The sequence below is a fragment of the Salarias fasciatus genome, chromosome 6, assembly GCF_902148845.1.
Source record: "Salarias fasciatus chromosome 6, fSalaFa1.1, whole genome shotgun sequence".
Taxonomy (NCBI): domain Eukaryota; kingdom Metazoa; phylum Chordata; class Actinopteri; order Blenniiformes; family Blenniidae; genus Salarias; species Salarias fasciatus.
In genome coordinates this window covers 26,177,902-26,196,955 of record NC_043750.1, presented here as the reverse complement: position 1 = coordinate 26,196,955, position 19,054 = coordinate 26,177,902, and the positions used below count along the sequence as shown (strand labels likewise).

Genomic DNA, 19,054 nt, shown 5'->3' with positions numbered 1-19,054 from the left:
GGGCTCTGCCCCTCCACAGGAACTTCCTGATGTAGGAAGTCTTCCATCCCCATGCAGAGCACATGGCTCGGCTTGGTCCGTGAAAGGTTGAACCTATTGACGGAAGGGCTTTCACATAATCTCACAGCCACTATTAAGAGCACCAGAGCCTCATTTGCACATCGTCCATATGAGGGAAAGTGGCAAGCCTTTGAGAAATGCTGCCCAAACCTGGTCTTATTGCTTTCCAGAGCCCCGTACCTGGTATCCTGACATTTCTGCAGGAGCTGTTGGATGAAGCTCTGGCCTTCTCCACTGATAAAGTATATTTAGCCTCTATATCAGCGTGTCACATTGGTTTTGGGTACAAAATGGTGGGCCAACATCCTCTCATCTGTCAGTTTATGAAAGGAGTGTGGCAGCTTCAGCCAGTATCCAGGAACTGAACTGCTCCTTGGGACTTATCTTTGTTGCTTGAAACATTTTTTCACTGACCTTTTGAGCGACTGTAACAGGTGGAACTGAAGATGTTCTCCCTAAAAACGGCCTTATTACTCGAGCTGGTATCTGCAAAGTGCGTGGGTGCCATCCATGCGCTATTGGTGAACCCTTCTTGCATGCAGTTCTTAATGGGGGATCATAAGGTTTTATTAAAACCTGACCCTGCTTTTGTGCCAAAGGTTTTTAACCAGGCATCATCTTATCGGCCTATTGAGTTGTTAGCGTTTTATCCTCCTCTTTTCTCAATACAGGAGCATGAAAAACTGAACACACTCTGCCCTGTGTGGGCAGTTGCGAGTGTATGTTGACAAAACAGCTGGACTCAGGTAGTCCGAGCAGCTGTTTGTGTCATGGGCTACATCACATCTGGGATAACCTCTCACAAACCACTGTATATCTTACTGGATCATGAACACTATTGGTGTGGCCTATGACAGCAGGAGGCTGCAGCTCCCCAGCGGACTGCATGTGCAGTCCACAGTACACGTGGTGTGGCTGCATCTTGGGCACTTTTTCGAGGAGTTTCTGTGGAAGAAATGTGTGCCGCCGCCAGCTGGGCAACACCTCACACCTTCACCAGATTCTATTAGCATTGATGTTTCAGAGAACCGGGGTTAACTTCTTCTGGGGTTCTTCTGAGGTGTTTGACTTTCCTGCTCCTTGTTTACTGCGTATGTCATCACTTCATTACATATGTAAGAGGTAACGCATGCACAGAACAAAAAATCTACCTGTACAATCTGCTCCGCTTTCAGACATGGTTTATTTGAGGCATGAGTGGAATATCAATTGGTGTATATTACCTCGTACAATCGGGTCTGAAATATAATCCACTCCAGTTGAAGCAGCTCCACTCAGGTGTTTATACGGTACATTTACAATCCAATTATAAGGAGGATGTTTTTTCCCATGAAAATGTGCCTATTCAATAGGCACAATAGGCCCTATTGTGATGCTTCAGGTATTATTTCTCCAGTAAAACCATGTATCATGTCACCTGAAACAGAACATCTAACTAAGCATTATTTCACCTTTTCATGATAACATCTGATGACAGTGGCCTTTTTTGGCTGGTAATGACAATGACTCAAAGAAACGTTGGTTCAGGGTTTATTGAGGGTTACAGCAATGAGTCTGACTTGATGACTTGACACAGAAATTCAACATATCTCAATCCAGTTGGTCATCTGAGGGTTGTGATGATCACAACAACTGTAAGACATGGTGGTCCCACCTCACAACTTGCTGAACTTGAAGGATCTGATTGTGATTACTACAGATTAGTCAACTTGCATTGGTGAAAAAAGATGTTCTTTATTTAACTCTTCAGAATTTGTGTGCCCGTGAATCTAAGGAGGGCTGCAAAGAATTGAAAAAGTTTTTTTTTTTTTTTTTTTTTTTTTTGTATCTGATCTGATCTCATCTGATGAAGAGCTCAACATCAACCTGGGACGCTGACTTATGGAGCCACTTTCTTCTCACAGATCCAGTGGTTTTGATAGTCGCATGGCCAGTCATTCCAGTTGTTTTTCACATCTCCGAAATTTGTCTCTGCACAATTTTCCTCTCTGCCAAGGTCATCGTTGGGCTCACCGGGGAACCAGTAGCTGAAATACAAAACAACAATTATCTAAACTTGCAAATGCTCAACAGACTAATTTTTAGTAATAAGTAACAGTAATAAGAAGTAATAAGTTAGTAGTGACTTGTTCACTTATTCAAGGTCTTTAGGCTTTATGTAAATTGATTGATTGAATTATATGTGAACCTTGTGTTCAGCAGAGTCCCGTCCACCCATCGCCACGTCCCCTTCTGTGCTCTTTCAGTCAGTCCAATCCACATTCTCTTAGAAATCCGTCTTAAAAAGTCCTTGCAGAGAAAATCATTGATCAGTAGACATCAGTCTGATTGTGCATTTGTAACTCTGTACACTCCTCGTATTAAATCGCACAGACATAACCTACCTGTTCTTCTTGGCTGTCTATAATCGTCAGGTCGGCCCCTCTGCTCAGACAGTCATCTCGACTCTCCTGCCAGGTTTTCTTGGTCAAGGAAATGTAATAGAAGCTGGAACGGAAATACACCCATCCTTCTTGAAAAAGCTGATCTGAGAGGGAAAAAGTAAAGCACAATGTTGTTACATTTACAGTTGCATTATGATGTTCTTGTACATGTGAAAAGTTTCCTTCTGTCTTTGTGCATTGTGCATCTATTCATGCTTAATCAATGTGTTTGATGGGTGAGATAAGTGACATATACTGGAACTGGCTTCTTCTGAGGTCTCTTGCTAAACGTATGTCTTCTGTGTATCAAACTGTGTCACTGAACAGGTGTACTTACTTGTTTTAAGCATAAGTACATTTCATTAAAGAACAAATGCAATGCAAAGTTATTTATAAGGTTGAGGGTTTGAAGGTGTCACTTTTCACACCATCTGAGCTGCATCACAGAAAAGGACGATGCAGCAGGTGCTGTCGAACTACCCATCTCAAAATAAAGTGGATGAGTCACTGTTTTTTTTATAGATTTGTACGTATTTAATAAATTTGCAAAGAAAGCTTCAATTTTTCATCTTAATTATTGACAAACTTCAGTGAAGATTCAGTGGGACACACAAGGTCACAGTCATTACTCCCAGTATCTACTCCAAGTGTATGTTCAGATGGCAATACTTCACAATACTGTAAGACTAAGTCCTCAGAAAAACTTTAATGCTGTGTTCTTTCAGACAAAGAAAACACAGATAATCCAGTTTGTTGTCAGTGGATGTTTGAAAAGGGTCAACCTACATCAAAGCACGATAAGTGTGTATTAAACCAGCTGAAGTCTATATTACAAGAGTCTGATTAGAGTCCAGACATGTAAGACACCAACAAAAATGACACAAGAACAGTCAATGTTCTGTGGATTCAACTAAAGTCTTTGTGGTTTCCACTATGACAAGAATCATCCTCGCTTTGCTACTTACTGCTCACATTCCTCAGCTCATCAGGTTCTGTCACAATTTCACAGACTGCTTTGTCTTGTTGTGTCTGATTATCTGAAAAGAGCAGGAACATTTGATACGTCATGTTATTCATTGTCGCTTCAAGTCTGCAAAGCTTCAGCTTCACCAAACTACCGGCCTTGACTTTTTGAAAAAACAAGTAATCTACACATTCATGTAAAGATTTAAAGACAAAACCATCAGCAGCAATTCAATTTATAGAGAACCTATTAAAAACAATGTTTTATAAAGTCCTTTAACAGACAGAAAAGAGAAACAATACTTTTATTTGGGTAGGTGCACAGTAAGTTATAAACAAGCATTTGTAATATGTCTTCACTTAAAAGCAAGTCAGTAAAAGTGAGTTTTCAGACACTGCGAAAGAAGGAGCACATTCTTGCAGTCTTATCTCCACAGGAAGAAGCATGTTTCAAAATTGAGGGCCTTATCTGGTTATCTTAAATTGCGCTCACATTCGTATGGCATCAGCATCACAGCCGGGGACTCAGCTCAGATATACTTCAACAGTAATATTTTGAAATCAGTTCTAAAATAGACGAGGAGCCGATGAAGAGAAGCTTCAATTGACATGACGTCTGCTAAGAGCCGTGAGGAGCCGTGCTGCTCAGTTCTGAACCGGGGGAGAACAGAAAGGGATTCTATTTAATTGACACCAGCAGGGAGAGAATTACTTCTGTCAAAATGGAAGACGATGAATGTATGGATGACTTTTTTAAGGTCAAAATCAGATAATATATATATTCAATGTTGGCAATGGACAGTCACCTCCAGCAGCTTGACTCTGTGTCGTCTGTGTAACAGTGGAAAGAGACACTGTGTTGCTTCATGATGCAGTGAAGAAGGAGCGTTTAAGTAGAAAATGAAAAAAGAGCTAAACAGGATGAGGCTGAAACCAACCAAACACTTGATGGTAGATGTGTGGTAGATTAAAATCAGTCAGCAGCATCCAAGGTTGTAGATCGAGGAGGATTTGCTGTGTGATTCTCAAAACCAGCTTTAAAACTGCGTCAAAATAAAAGCTGTGGGAATTTCTTTGGATTAAAAATTAAGTTTGGTGTAAAATTGTTTAATTCAAAGGAGTCAAAAGGAAGGTTTTTTTTTTATTTATTTTTTTTAGGAGCTGTTGTTGAAATGCTGTTGCACTGTATTTAAACTAGGTTTCAGGAATGGTTGTTTTCTTTCCAGTACTATTTTTGTCAGAAATAGAAATTTTACTTTTTTTTTTTTTTTTTTTTTTTTTTTTACTTGAACTGTCAAGGCAGAAAAATGGTTGATCAGATAGTTATTCAGATAAACTCACAGAGGAAAAGGCGAAGGGAAATGTTGAGAGCAGCCTGAAGCACACACAGGAGTCCAAAGCCAACTGCAACACGTCTGAACAGTTTCCTTTCTGAAAGGAGAAAAGAATTACACACAGAGACTTCAGAGAAGCAGGTTTTAGAAGTGAATTCACTTAGTTAGGAATTAAATTAAATTATCTAAAACACGTCATATAGTTACAAGTGTAAATGTTACCTGCTGCAGCAGAAGTCCTGGCCTCATCTTCACTGGAGTGATTTTCACTCGCCACGGTGAGTTCAATCTGCTTTTTCTGCTCGAATCTGGCCATAGTTCACCCTCTGACAAAAACAAAAGAAACAAAGAAGTTTGTGGAACACTAATATGCAATGAGGAGGACTATGACTGTCTGTGTCCCGCGATTCTTTTCCTCTTCCTCTCTGCTGACAAACTAAGGCCTCTTGGTTTATTTTAAGAAAAGCAGAACAGATTTTGGTGAAGCCACGTCACAGAAATGTGCACTTTCCTTATGCTTATTGATAAACAAATATAAGTTTAGAATTGCTTGTTGTTGTTCATATTTTCTACTTTTGAAAGAAAAGGATCTTAAAGTAATTTGTGTTGACTTGTACTTTGAGAGCAAATCCAAACAGATGAATTGAGCACTCGCCTGTTTCACATTAAAAAAACACACATTACATTTTTCTGATATACTCCATGTGATTTTTTTTTCTTTGTAACACATCATTAAAGCAGTAAAATGTTGCAGTTTTACACTCAAGTGTGACATTTTTCCAGTTCCAGTATATCAACAGCAGATCATTAGAGGCAGAGAGTGCAGATGTTGGTATGAATAAAAAGTCACCTTTAAAATTGTGAAATAGGAAAATTAAAGTCCAAACTGGACAAGACACAAGCTCAGTAAGTGAAGGTGGCTTGATGATCCTCAGTTATTCATATTTAGGAGCAAAGTTATTGTTGGGTGTATTGTATGACTTTGTAGAAACTCTAAACTTGTACAATTGTCTCTTCTGTCTTAGGATGACAGCTCAATTTCTTTTGTACATCTCCCCCATGTGTAGTTTATAGTGACACAATTATTCATGTATTTTTTTTTTTTTTTTTTGTCAGTTCAGTCTCTGAAAATCTAAAAAGCATAGCCCAGCTCCAGTTAAAAAAGATCATTCAAGATTAGGTCTCTAAATGTTTTTAAGTTGGTTATTTATTAAAGAACACACTGGAACAAGCAAGTAATTTGGGGCAAACCATAAATTTCCAGTATTACACACACCTCTTTAGTCACCTCCGGTATGTTGTCATTTTCACAAAACGAAGCAGAAGTATGACAAGCAGAAGTGAAAATGTTTTTAAACCATATTCATCAGAATCATGAGTTAAATATGTTTAAACTTGTATTAACTAATCCTAACAACCAAAAACAGTTACAATTGTGAAAAGTACAAGTTGTCAAAAGTGATTTTCATAATCTGAGGTGACCCAGATACACTGCTGAAGGGAAACATGTGTCCTTATCTCATAAATCATTGAGATTAATTGAATGGATCAATTACACAATTTCTTTTTTAATTTCTTTTGTTTATTGACAGCTGCAGTCACACTGGATAAAAGAACAACATTGTAGGAGGCTTATCCTCACACCTCTATTAAAGGTATAATGGACGATGTTTTAACCAATGAATGGCGTGATGCGAATCTCAACTACTGGTCCTCCAACATGTCAATCACGTTGGAGAAATGCTTGCCTAACGCCGTCAAGCGCGCTCGTAGGAGCAGCAGAGCAGGTAGGATGGTCTGGCGCAAAAAGCGCATAACAGACATTTGGCTTCGACTTTTTTGAGAAAATCGTCCATTATACCTTTAATCTATCCATCTATCCATCTGTCTATCTATCTATCTATCTATCTATCTATTGCACAAAATTCCTTGTGGTCATGGTCAGAGTGGTCATCCTTCAGTTTCCTGCTAAAAAGACAATTACATGTAAACTTGTGGTTTTACTTTTTCTGCTTTCTCAGCTGATTCTCCTTTGAAATTTCCATTCCTGGAAAGTTATCCAATCACTGTAAGATTAAAAAAAAAAAAAAAAAAAAAGTGAAATTTAGATTCAACTTGTCTTATTGAAAAGACAGTAAAAACATTCAATGGTTACATTTTTTATTCATGTTTTATTTCAATGATTCAAGCTTGTTTTGAAATTAAAACATCTCAAATGTTGGGACTTGGACATTGGAAATGTTTTGGACAATGAAGATAAAAATGTTTTTACCTTGAAGGCCAAAACACTGAACATCCAAGTCCCTTCAGGAGAGATTATATGTCTCTGTTGGTCTGGGAGAGGCTCTGGGGATGTTTCTCTGCTCTTCATGTTGCCAACATGACTTCACCATAAAACAGGAAAGAAGACAACAGTTTATATCTTTGAACTACACAACACTCCTATGTTAACATGTAAGGTGATTGGTGCTAAGTAAAGATAAAAGACTGATCAATGTGTTGGTTTCTTGCTTGGTTCATGAAAAGTCATAGTTGAGGAGAGCAAAATGCTTTGTTTCTGTAAATGTTGCATCTTCACCGACGCAACACATCTTCTTTTAATGTGTGAAAATTGCTGTTAATTAAATCAGATAGCAATCTCAACCATATCATCATAAAACTATTGAATTCTACGATCAAAAATAGGTGGGTTCAGTTTTTCAACAGAAATGCTTTATATAAATAGCTTTGAAGTCACTTTCAGAAAACTACATTCTATGATAACTTGAAACTCTCAACATGCAGAAAAATGAGAGATATGAACATTTCAGGTTTGTTCAGCTCAGCAACGACAAAACATACAAGTCTGTCTTTTCTATGACTTTCCATAATGTTTTCAGTTTTCTCACATCTGCTTACTTCTCCTATTTTTGTCTCTCATGTTGGTCAATTATGTCATCATGACTGTATTTCCTCCCTTCTGGTGAAGACAGACGCAGCAAGAAGCAAAAATTGGTCTGAACAGAGAAGCCACATCCAGTCGCAACAATGCAGGAACTCGAGATGGTGGACTACGATAACGACGGACCAGGACGCAGAGAGAGACCCAGAGGGCACAAAGACAAACCTGGTAATGACCTCTGTCATACTTTACTGTAATACAGTATTTATCTTTAAAACGTGTCCCGTCTGGTGGCTCAGGGAGTAAAATGTTGTCCTTGAGCATGAGGGACCTGGCTTTGAGTCCAGCAGTCACAGTGATTTATGTTGGTGATTCCTGTTACCTTGATGCTACTTTAATGTTTATATTGCATGTTTTAGTTACCTTTAAGGATTTCACCTAGTTCTGCTTTATCAGCACGGACGGTGCAGGACCCCAACAGTGAGTCATTGGTCCTTCACCCAATACTGACTGACTTTGACCCTATTTTGAAGAAAGATTTTTCGATTTTTGGAATATTTTTTATATATTTATAAAGTGCCAATTACAACATAGTCATTTCTAGGCATTTTTAAATTTACAGAGAAAACCCAACAGATCCACATGAGTAAGCATAAGTGCAGGTGGAAGGGAAAAACTCTGTTTTAAAGAAAGAACCTTTGCAGAACCAGGCTCAGACGTGGCGGCATTCTACCACTCCGGTTGGGGTGAGGGGACAGAAAGAGAAGGAGATAGGATGGACAGATCTATTTCTTGTATCGACATAAATTTCATGTTTAAACACAGATAGACTACAAGAGAGACAACGGTTAGTGACACATAGTTATGAAACATTGAATGAAAGAAAGGAGAGAAGTGAAGCAAATCTGGGACCCGGTTCCACATGGTAGGATCCCGGGGTTAAGTAAACCGCTTGCACCCACTGGGTCCGGGCTGCCTCGTTCAAGATGGTGTATAAGATTTGATAGAGATGAGAGGCTTCCATAATGCTTCCATCATGCTTCCATCATGCTTTCTATTTTGCAGAAAGAAGACTTTTTATGCCACTTTTCCTCGGCTTCGGTGTGCTGTGCATCATACAAGGCATCCTGAACATTTCTTTACGTGTTGCGTGTAAGTATCACGGCGTGTTCGGCCTGAATGTGTGAATGAAACAAAGAACATCCTAATTGTATCATGATTTATTAATTGTCAGATTACTCCTCAAAGACATCTGCTTGCAACTTAACTCATGTTGGAGGCAAACCGACGACGGCCCCGAAAGTGGCGGTGGATTGTCAGGAAATGAAAAATCGTCAGTGCAACAAACTGCAAGAAAGATTCAACGCTCTGACCGCAGACAAAAACCTGCTTGAAAACACAAACAACATACTCAACAACAGAATAAAGGAGTTGGAAGAAGAGGTTCAAAGACTGCAGATGAATACGATGGGTGAGAAGTTCTCTGGTTCGTCTTTGGGTTTTGATATTTTTGTCACATTGAAGGTGACGTGTATGCGGCTGTTTTAAGAGGAATGTTACAGTAAAACAGCATCAAGCAATGGGTGCGTTTACATGCAGTCAATAACCCTTTCTTAACCAGAATATTAGCAATAACCCGGTTGCGCACAGCCATGTAAACACGTGCAAAAACCTGAATATGCTTATATTCCGGTTTTTAAAAACCTGAATATTACCCCTGGGTTACTCCTTTTCTAACCTGAATTTCTGGTCATATAAACGCGTATCGGAATATCCCGGTCGAAAGGGACATGGAATACTGCTCTGTGCATGTTCTACCCGCAAGGAATCTCGGTCATTTGAGTCCAGGAACTACTTGTGACACAGTTTAACTGCTACTAAGTAAATAAAATGTGCCAAAACGATCATTCAGTTCTTCTCTTTTACTGAAAAAAATGGTGCATCGCATTATTAAACATATTACCACGTCTCGCTGGCTTACTTTTTTTCTAACAACATGCAGAGAGAGCCTGCAGCGCCCTTCTTCCTCTGTGGTGTCTGTGTAAAATAAGGTTGAACATGCAAACAGCACACCTAGTGGCATAAAGTGCAAATGCAGTCATGGCGTCATCTGTGCTCCGCGGTTTGAAAGGGGATATCCCTGATCATGTAAACAGGAGTAACTCTGTCTGTTTAAGCATGTAAACGGGTTATTCCAAATGATTCAGAAACCGGAATATCGACCTTAACCTGAATATTGAGTGCATGTAAACGTAGTCAATGATAGTTTTTTAGTCTGAATTTCTAGTTTTGTCCTTAGTCTTATTAATTTTAAAAAAGTGCAATTTTTGTTTATCAAAGTTGAAGATCTAAATCACTTCGATCAGCATGCATTCTCCATAGCTGATTCTTTCCTACACTTAATAGTGACATATTCTCAGAATAAGCCTAATGTTCACCATATTGCCTCATTCCTTCCATATCAATAGTTGCTTTTTGTTTGTTTGTTTGTTCTTTTTTTTTTTGCTTGTGTTGGAGACATGAGTGGGTGTACGTCCTCCCAGCGGTGTCCTACAGGCTGGAGGGAGATCAACTCAAGATGCTACTTTCTCTCTACTGAGATGAAAACATGGCAGAACAGCAGAAGACACTGCCAGAGTGAAAATGCCGACTTGGTGGTGATCAGCAGTCCAGAGGAGCAGGTGCTCTGCAGCTGATATGTGTCTCTGTGCAGCTCTATCAGTTATTGGATGAAAAGGAGAATGTCTGAGGTCTCAGTTATATTTACTGTCTGAATCTCTACAGAGGGCCATTTACCGTCTGGATGGAGAAGCGTATCTTCTGTTCTGGATCGGGTTACAAGGCACTGATGGGAACTTCAGATGGGTGGATGGATCTGCACTGACCAATCAGTAAGGCTATCAAAATGGACAATCCTTCTTGAATTTGAATGAGAAAATGTGTGTCATTGTGAGTTATACGTGATCAGTCCAGATATGAAGGAAAATAGATTGATTCAGACCGAAAGAAGCTGCTTCGCCTTTTTAGCTTCTGATGCTGGGAACACTGAGTGAACCAAATAAATCTGTGATGTACAGTATTTAGGCCAAAGACCATTCAAAGGTTTATAGACAAGAACTGAGATTTTGAGTCAATCCTGTGACTATCAGGTGGAGAGACTGAAGCATATTGCACCATATTAAGAGATGTAATAACATCAACTGATTTCTCTACTTCAGATTTTGGCAGGTTGGGCAGCCCGATCACGGTGGTCCGAACAACGTGGAGGACTGTGTGGAGATGTATCACCACAACCCTCTGCTGACCTCCTGGAACGACGCCCCCTGTGGACAAAGGAGGCGCTGGATGTGTGAGAAAGAGCCATGTCAAGTCAGCGGTGCATTGACATAAAAATGAAATACTTCCATTCTGCTGAATTCAGGATTTTTTTTTTTCTCGAAATGGCTTAGGCTTTAGAAAGATTCAACTTTCATTGTGCTTTAAAATACTACCTGACGCTCTCGCTGGTTTTGCTCTGCTCAGGGTCACTTGGTGTTCAGTGTTCTTAACATTATCGATACTTGCTGAAGCGTCAGGCTCTTCAAACTCCAGCAAAACCACAAGTTTTTCTTGTCAGGCTAAATCTAGCCATGTTGTTTACACCCAGGCGATGAAGTGATTGATAAAGTGACCATGTTTTTCTCACCCCAGTGAAAAACATGATCTACTTCCTTCCTCTCATTTCACAAGAAACTCACACTTTGGTTCTTCTTCGATGTGAAATACCTCAATGCTTGTCATTAAAAGCTAAATACACTGTTATAAGTTGTTACAATTCATTTTTAATATGATGTGATTCTTTTTGTTTTTCTCATGACACGAATACTTTTATTATGAACAAAGTGCAGCTGCAGTAAGAGATCAGTGCATTTCCTACTCCACCTCAAAACAAGAGCGTAATTGCTGAAAAGGCAACGACAACGCCAGGACACACACTGTGTTAGAGCAAAGAGAGGAAGACATCTTCCTGATAATGGATGCTTTTTATATCATTAAACAAAACAAAAGCAAATTGAAAACAAGAAAGGAGGCTCACAAAAGTTTTTGGAGTTGAAAATTCAACCATTTCAGTTCTTATGTTACAAAACTGAAAAGCTCCCAGCTCAGCCACACTGAAGAGAAACTAAAACGGCCTGGGTCCACATCTCCATGTTGCAAAGACCTTTGGAATAATCACAAGAGACAAGTTGATTCTCCGGTTATCCCACACATGGAGTCGGTTTCTTCTCACAGATCCACCGTTTTTTTCGGTCACATGATTCGTCGTTCCAGCTGAATTGTGAGTCATATTTCTTAAATTCTGCACAGTCCTCACCTCTTGGTGTGGCGTTATTGGGCTCACCAGCGGCCCAATAGCTGAAACTAAAAAGAAGAACAAGGTAAATAAGTTTGGTAACGAAATTAGCCAATTAAGAGAGAGGTTTTATTTTCAAGTTGGGTCGGTGGAGTGGAGTCTTGTAATCAGCATGTTTGACTGGATAAAAGTTTTGTTAGGGAGTGAAAGTTTTGTACTCTCCTGACAAACCATAGAGACAGAAACTGAAAAAACATGTCACGGTGATTCGGGATTTTGTGGTTTTCTCTGTTCTCGTGTTTTTCATCACCTTGTGGTTCCTGCTGTCATGTCGTTCTGGTTTCACACTCGCTGCCTGTGCTCAGCGTCTGTTTGCTCAACCTTTGTGGCTTCCTCTCCTGACCATTGCGAGTTGTGCCGTGTGTGTGTGCTAATTTGACTTGTTCTGGATTTTGTTTTGTTTCATGGAGATTTCGAGATCTGTTTGAATTAACTGTAAGAAATCAATGACTTCTTTTAATAGTTTGTGCTTTCTGTCGAATCTCAAAAGATCTTTAATGTCGAAGCACAGTGAAGGCAACACGCATGAATTAAAACCGAATAAAACTAAATTTGTTATGTTCTTTTTCATGTTTGTAGAAAGTTTTTTTGAGACTTACCTTTCTTTAAACGGAGTCCCATCCACACATGTCCAGTTCCCCTCTGCGTCTGCGTCGGTCAGTCCAATCCAAACCTGCTCTTTCAAATTTTGCGGCAAATTCCTTCCTCGACCCAACGAAACCAGCTATTAGCTATTTCATGATCCTGCTCCGTTCACTCTTTCACTCACACACGTGAACACACACCTGCTCTTCTTTGCTGTTGATAATCAGCAGATCGGCATTCCTCCGCAGACAGTCCGCTCTACTTTCACGCCAGGACTTCATGGTTGTAGATAAGTAACAGAGGCTGCCATGGACGTACACCCATTCACGATGAAACGCTGCTCATTAATTGAAAAAAAAAAAAGAAAATATAATCAAATTCTCAATTTTGAACTTGTTTCCTCAGTGGAGAACAGATGTCACTGTCCATGTCTTGTCTTCCTTGCACAGCCTAATATTCATCAAATTATCAGCGATTACTAATGAAATTACTTGTTCGCCTGGTCAAAAAAAGTTTACAAGACTTGGCAAAAAAAAAAATAACAAAAAACAAAATTCTGATATATTTTCTCCACAGATCTTAAAAAAATCAGAAAAACAAAATGGACAGTAAAACACATCAGTGAGAAGAATTGGAGAAGTGAGTTTATCAGACCTGTTTATATTTGTCACTGTGGCTTCGGCTCTTTTACCATTTTAGGATTACTGAAGCCACATCCTCAGAGCTGAAGTAGCAATTTTGGTTTTTACCATTTTTCAATAAACAGAAGTGAAACAGAGTTGAGACTTTTTAGGTTTTACTCTTATGATCCGTAAAATCTCAATGATGGTTGAAAATGCTTGATAAATGTCCCTTCAGTATTGAAGTTATTGAAAATTGAATAAATAACACCTTGAAGTTGTGCCTTAAGATCATTTCTCTCCACGTTGATCTCATCAAGCTGCTTTTGGAGCTGATCTCTGTCCTCAGTGAGGTTGTCGTATCTGTTCTGCAAGCGGTTCAGTTCTGCTGTCAGGTTGTTGTAACTGTTGCTGAGCGAGACCCTCTCTGTGTCCCACTGTGAGCTGGCTCGCGTGACTGTTCGGCATATGAACAGCAATCTCATCCTCTTTACCATCAATTGATCACTTTTTTAGCATGGTGCAGTACTTACATTTGACAGCCAGAGTAAGGAAACCAATCAGCAGGAGACAGCACAGCAGGCAGAGAAGCACTGAAGCAGCTTTACAAGCAATCCTCTTTGCAAATGCACCATCTGAGGGTGATAACCAGTTATTTATCACAAATACAATTAAGTACACTAAAACTTGTAACTGAATTGCAATGAAATTGCACAAATGGAGGACACAAGTATATTTTTCAGCTACAATCAAACACATGGTTGTGTGGTAAAGCAGTGGTTAGCGCTGTCATGGGTATAAATTGAGTAAATAGTTGTCTTGCTGTGTTTGCCCTGTGATTTGTTCGCTTTTCCAGGAAATTAATTTTTCTCCTTACCTGAGAGTTGAGGTTGGCTCCTGTCAGGCTCCAGAGTTTGGATCTTGTCTTGATCGGCATCAGTGCCGTCAGAAAGTTCCCTTGTATTGGCATACAGTTGATCCATGATGTGAAGAAGCCCCAGTAGTTAGTGTCTGGCCTGATGTGTGAAGGTCTTTAGCTCAGGAAAAGGCAAAGCACATCCTCATACATCTTTTTTTAAAGGAAACCTGAAGTCTGACCACTTTAATCAAACTGTATGAGAATGGTGTGCGACAGATGAACTAATCTTTAAAATAATAATAATAATAATGTGACTAGAGCTGTCAACAATGTTCAATAAATATTCCTTAGGAATAAGCATGCCTCCTTTGTGAAAAATTCAAGAAATGTCGTAATTAATCCTCCTACCACTGGAGGCAGAAGCACTGAACTCGCAGTTAAACTACACATGGTTCTTCTTTCAAAAAAAGAAACCAAAGGGTGAACACTTTTTTCTCTAACAGCTGCAAAAAAGTTTTATGAAATAGAAGACTTGAATATATGAGATGTACATTATCAGACCTTATTTATGTTTTAACAGTCAAGTGGACAATTGTAACACTCTCAGATTTCTCAATGAAACATGTAATGAAAATGTATTACTCCTGTTTTTTTTTTCTTCCAGCTTTTGCAGGACTTCTTTATAAATACAATTAATATCCACAGAATAATATTGCTAGTGTTTATTTCTTGTGTTGTGTTCATTTGTTGAAGGACTGGGTACCACAACACCTATCTGAAAGGCGACCTGTGAACACTATGAATGTATGTATATCATAGTTAATAAGGCCAAGCGGTTGTAGTTATTAACTTATTTATTTATTCATTTATTTTCATGCACTTGTATTTTTAGTTTTGTGTTTGGAACGCTATCTCTTAGAGATTTCTCCATTCAAACAACTCAAACTCAAACAAAACAAAAGAGATATACATACAAAAAAATCAAAGCAAGAGCCCCAAGCCACTAAAGGGCAGAGCCCTCCACTGCCCACTACAACCAAACGCTGAAAGGAAGCTAACCCAGGAGCTAACGAGATGTTATCTGGAAACAGTGCAGTCGCTGGATTATCATGCTATTACACACAGGGGCATGATGCTAAAATGCTTTGAGGCGAAGATGCTCAGAGCTAAAAGGCAAGGCGGGGCAATGAGCTTCGCAGGATGAGTCCTGAACCCGCACAAAACACAAAGCACTGTCAGCTAAAGGAAGGCATGTAAGTCAGGACCCAACCTTAAGAATAGAGTATTTGCAGCTGACGTTACACACCCGGCCTCGCAATGCATGCTGGGATATCGCCGCCATGTTGGAAGGAAAACAAACCCGGAGCCCACAGTGTTTCTGGTGTGTTCGGCAGAGAAGTCTGCATCAAAGTAGCAAAAAAATGGTTCTTAGCTGCGTAGCAGCTGGGTGTAGCGACTACAGAGGGAAAAAGGCAGGATCGCCGTTTCACAGGTTTCCGGTCGATGTAGAATGGAGAGAAAAGTGGATCGCTGCACTTCAGCGTGCTGGTGAGGAACGCACAACGGAGCAGTGGCGACCAGCAAGAACCAGTGGAACGTTTTGTGGAGGTGTGTGTGCTTTTATATATTTGCCCTCTTCCTCTGTTAAACCGATGATTGATACGATTAGGCGTCTCTTCATCTAGTACTGTTTTGTAAACCTCGCACAGACGGCAGATCCAGCCACGGCCGCATTCTGAGACCAAAAATAGATCCGCAAACAATATGCAGGCTTGAAAACTACTTTGTCTCTTCAAAAAATATGTTAAACGCATTCTGAATTGTCCGTCCTGTGTTAGTTCATGCTGATCGGAGCCTTAACCTGTCATTTTCCTCTCTTCATCGAGGCTCTTGCTCGCTTCTCTCCCCCTCCCCTCGGGTCTCCTCTGCACCCAGTAAATGTGTACCGCACGTTTAATGTCCTCATGTTAGTTGCAAAGCTGCAAGCCGCTCAGCTTTTACTTGATCCAAATGAATTAATATGGATCACGAACCAATCGTGATCCATATTAATTAATTTAGTAATATGGACTCGGTACATTAGCCTTAGCAGTGATCATAACGTTATCTGAGTGGCATATGCACTGTTTAATGTTGATTTTCTTTTTTCCCCATTTCTAAATTATTTCAGGACCTGTCAGCAACGATCCTGTCTCCTGCATACATACCATCGATCTTCCAACACCTGCCATCCCCCAAAAAACGATGAAGACAGCGAGCTCTTCAAAGCTACATGCACAGAGAGGATGCAAAAAAAAAAGAAGGGCAATTCAAAGACACACTGAAGCTGCCACAGTGTTGTTAACCATGCATGCAACTTTTCAGGATGTCCCCAGCCAGAAGACACAGTAGCAGAGACAGTGGTGGACCCGGAAATGAAAGCTGTTGGGAAAAATTGTACTTTTCTAGTCACTGTTTATATGGCTAAATGCTTACTTGTGGAATCCAGACATAAGGAACATTTTTTTTAGAACAGGTGAGAAATGACGGGGAGACTTGGAAGTACAGATGTATTTTATTGTTTGACATTTAACCCTAAAGAATGTAAAGAATGACATGACAAACACCGCAATAAATGTCATTGTTAATAAGCCACACAAGATCTGTCTTTCTCTCTCGTCACATGCTTTTTTTAGTTCTAAACAATACAGAACATTTATTAATCTGCTTATGAAAGACATGGAGACTTGAGAATATCGTTTGTCAGCAGAATGGCCTCTCAGTTGCTAATTGTTTAATTCTGTCATCTTCCCTGTAGTAGGGACACTTGATTCCAAGGATCCCTTGCCCACAACAACGGCATTTTATCATGACGTCTGGAGAGGCCCCTCAGCGTGGATGTTCTGGCAGGATGTGCAGGCCGGCATCTTCAACAACTACAGTGTCAGCTTCTTGGTGGATCTGCTGCACAACATTCTTGAACTGTGACAGGCTGTGTTTTCATGGTCACACCCCCACCTTAAAGTTTAAAACAATGAAACCTTTATAAACACATTAAAGATATCACTGGAAAGGACAAACAAGCTCCAATATATTATGCGCCCATGTAAGTTCCCCCACATATGTTATTATTACCAATTTTATGGAATACTTATCTTGTATCATTCAAATATCCAGAGAAGAAATGTAATTTAAAAAATCGACCATTATTCATGAGCATGTGCAAGACATTTGGCACTGTGGTTTCAATGTCAATATTTCAAATTATTTCACAAAACGGACACAAGTGAACTGATGTGATCTGACAGTGTTCATACCTGTTTGTCTCAGAACTGAATTTGTGCGATTCTGGGAAGGAGATTCTCTTCAGTAAAGGTGAGGAGGGATTCTGGGAGGCCCTGGCTGCTGTCACTCTGCGGCTGTGTTCAGACCAGAGTGTGTGTTGCTCTGTTCTTCACTCAGCTTCACTCTGCAGACTTTAAAAAAAACATCACCTGAATTAATAAATACTGAATGAATAAAATACCGGGAGTTACTGCGGCTGCTGTCTTCAGTCACCAATTTGTTAAATAAACTGTCTTTAAGACAACAATGTGTGAAATGTGGGAAGCGCATTATAAAAAACAATTACAGTTCTGTATTGCCAACAACTTAGGACCATTTCAGTGTTGTTGATGATCGCTTTTCCTTAGAAACGAACATATTTAAGCGCCGATTGTGAGTCTTTACATAATGAACAAGTCCATTTTGGCCTGGAGTTTAACTCTGACATGTAAGTTAGCAGATACGCACCTTAGACTTTACAGGAACTTTGTCCGTGTTGCCGATTCCATACTGTCCCAGCGCTGCCACAAAGCCAGAAAAAAAAAAAATACTTGTAGGAATCCAGGCTCTTGTACGCAGAAGAACTGTTGATTAGAAAACAGTAAATATCCGCGTCCTGCAGACGGGGAGTTCTGGAGTCTCAGCCGTGCATACGGGTCCTGCTGCAGCCTTAAATCCGTAGTTTCTCCCGGTACCGGGCTTTGGTGTGTTACGTCAAGATTGTCCACTTCATCTGACAACACAACAATATCCCGACACTCCTTATCAGTCGACATTTTCAACATTAAAGAACACCGAACGTGCACTACTCTCTATGGATGACAGTGCATATCACGGTTTGTTTTCCTTCCAACATGGCGGTGGTCCTCCGGTTGCCAACTTCACGTGACTGCAAATACTCTATAGCCCAAATACTCTATATACCTGAGACGGCACACGCCTTCACACATCTAAGTACAACTACCCAGTTGCCCCGTGTTTCCACCGGATGCGACGTAAATTTTTCATGCGATGAGATTACAAGCAAAGTCAATGTGATGACGCGATTGTCACTCAATGTAGAACGGCAGGCGACGGGCAGCAACTGATGATGTGGCCGGCGGCGAGCGTTTCCAGCGAAAGATTCATGCCCCCGTTGACTTGCACTGCCACTTGCCGGCGCCCGCCGCTCGACGATCACCGCCCGCCGCTTCATCGCTCGACGCTTGTCACTTGAGTCGAAATAGGGACAGCCTATCAGCGTGGAGGTCTTCACGGCATGCAGGGCTCCGACCACCAAAACAGTTGGCGTGATGCCAAGGTGAGCAGTGAGCGGTGAGCGACGAGCAGCATGCGCGATTTCATTTGTTCACCGCTTCTGGTGGAAACACAGCGTCGGCCTGAAGTAGCACTGGAACCAGAAGTCCGGGCGCAGCTCCCGCAGAAGACGGTGGATCTCATCGAGCGCATACCGCCTCCGTAGGATAGCATGTAGGGATGTCCCGATCCGATCACGTGTTTGCGGACTCGATTGGCATTGGACGTTACCTCCCGATCCGGACTCGGATATATGGAGAGTTATTTTCATTACTTTTTTAATCAGATCTGGAGTTCTGCGATGGTTCAGAGTGGGTCCTCTCTCCGCCACAGAGAA

General features: G+C 40.5%; 2 protein-coding genes across 2 annotated transcripts; one reads left to right on the top strand and one right to left on the bottom strand.

The window, feature by feature from the left end:
• Nucleotides 1-1,829: 1,829 nt before the first annotated feature.
• LOC115390712 (CD209 antigen-like protein C) lies at nt 1,830-5,188 on the bottom strand. The gene is made up of 6 exons (XM_030094691.1): nt 5,003-5,188; nt 4,788-4,877; nt 3,449-3,520; nt 2,445-2,587; nt 2,249-2,349; nt 1,830-2,087 (listed from the first exon to the last, which is right to left on the bottom strand). Exons 1-6 carry the CDS (start codon nt 5,094-5,096, stop codon nt 1,940-1,942), a joined length of 648 nt encoding a protein of 215 aa, XP_029950551.1. The 5' UTR covers nt 5,097-5,188; the 3' UTR covers nt 1,830-1,939.
• A 2,606-nt stretch (nt 5,189-7,794) lies between these two features.
• Nucleotides 7,795-12,588, top strand: LOC115390707 (C-type lectin domain family 10 member A-like). Its single transcript, XM_030094686.1, has 6 exons — nt 7,795-7,889; nt 8,727-8,813; nt 8,896-9,132; nt 10,179-10,342; nt 10,446-10,552; nt 10,880-12,588. Exons 1-6 carry the CDS (start codon nt 7,808-7,810, stop codon nt 11,049-11,051), a joined length of 849 nt encoding a protein of 282 aa, XP_029950546.1. The 5' UTR covers nt 7,795-7,807; the 3' UTR covers nt 11,052-12,588.
• The last annotated feature ends 6,466 nt before the right edge of the window (nt 12,589-19,054 follow it).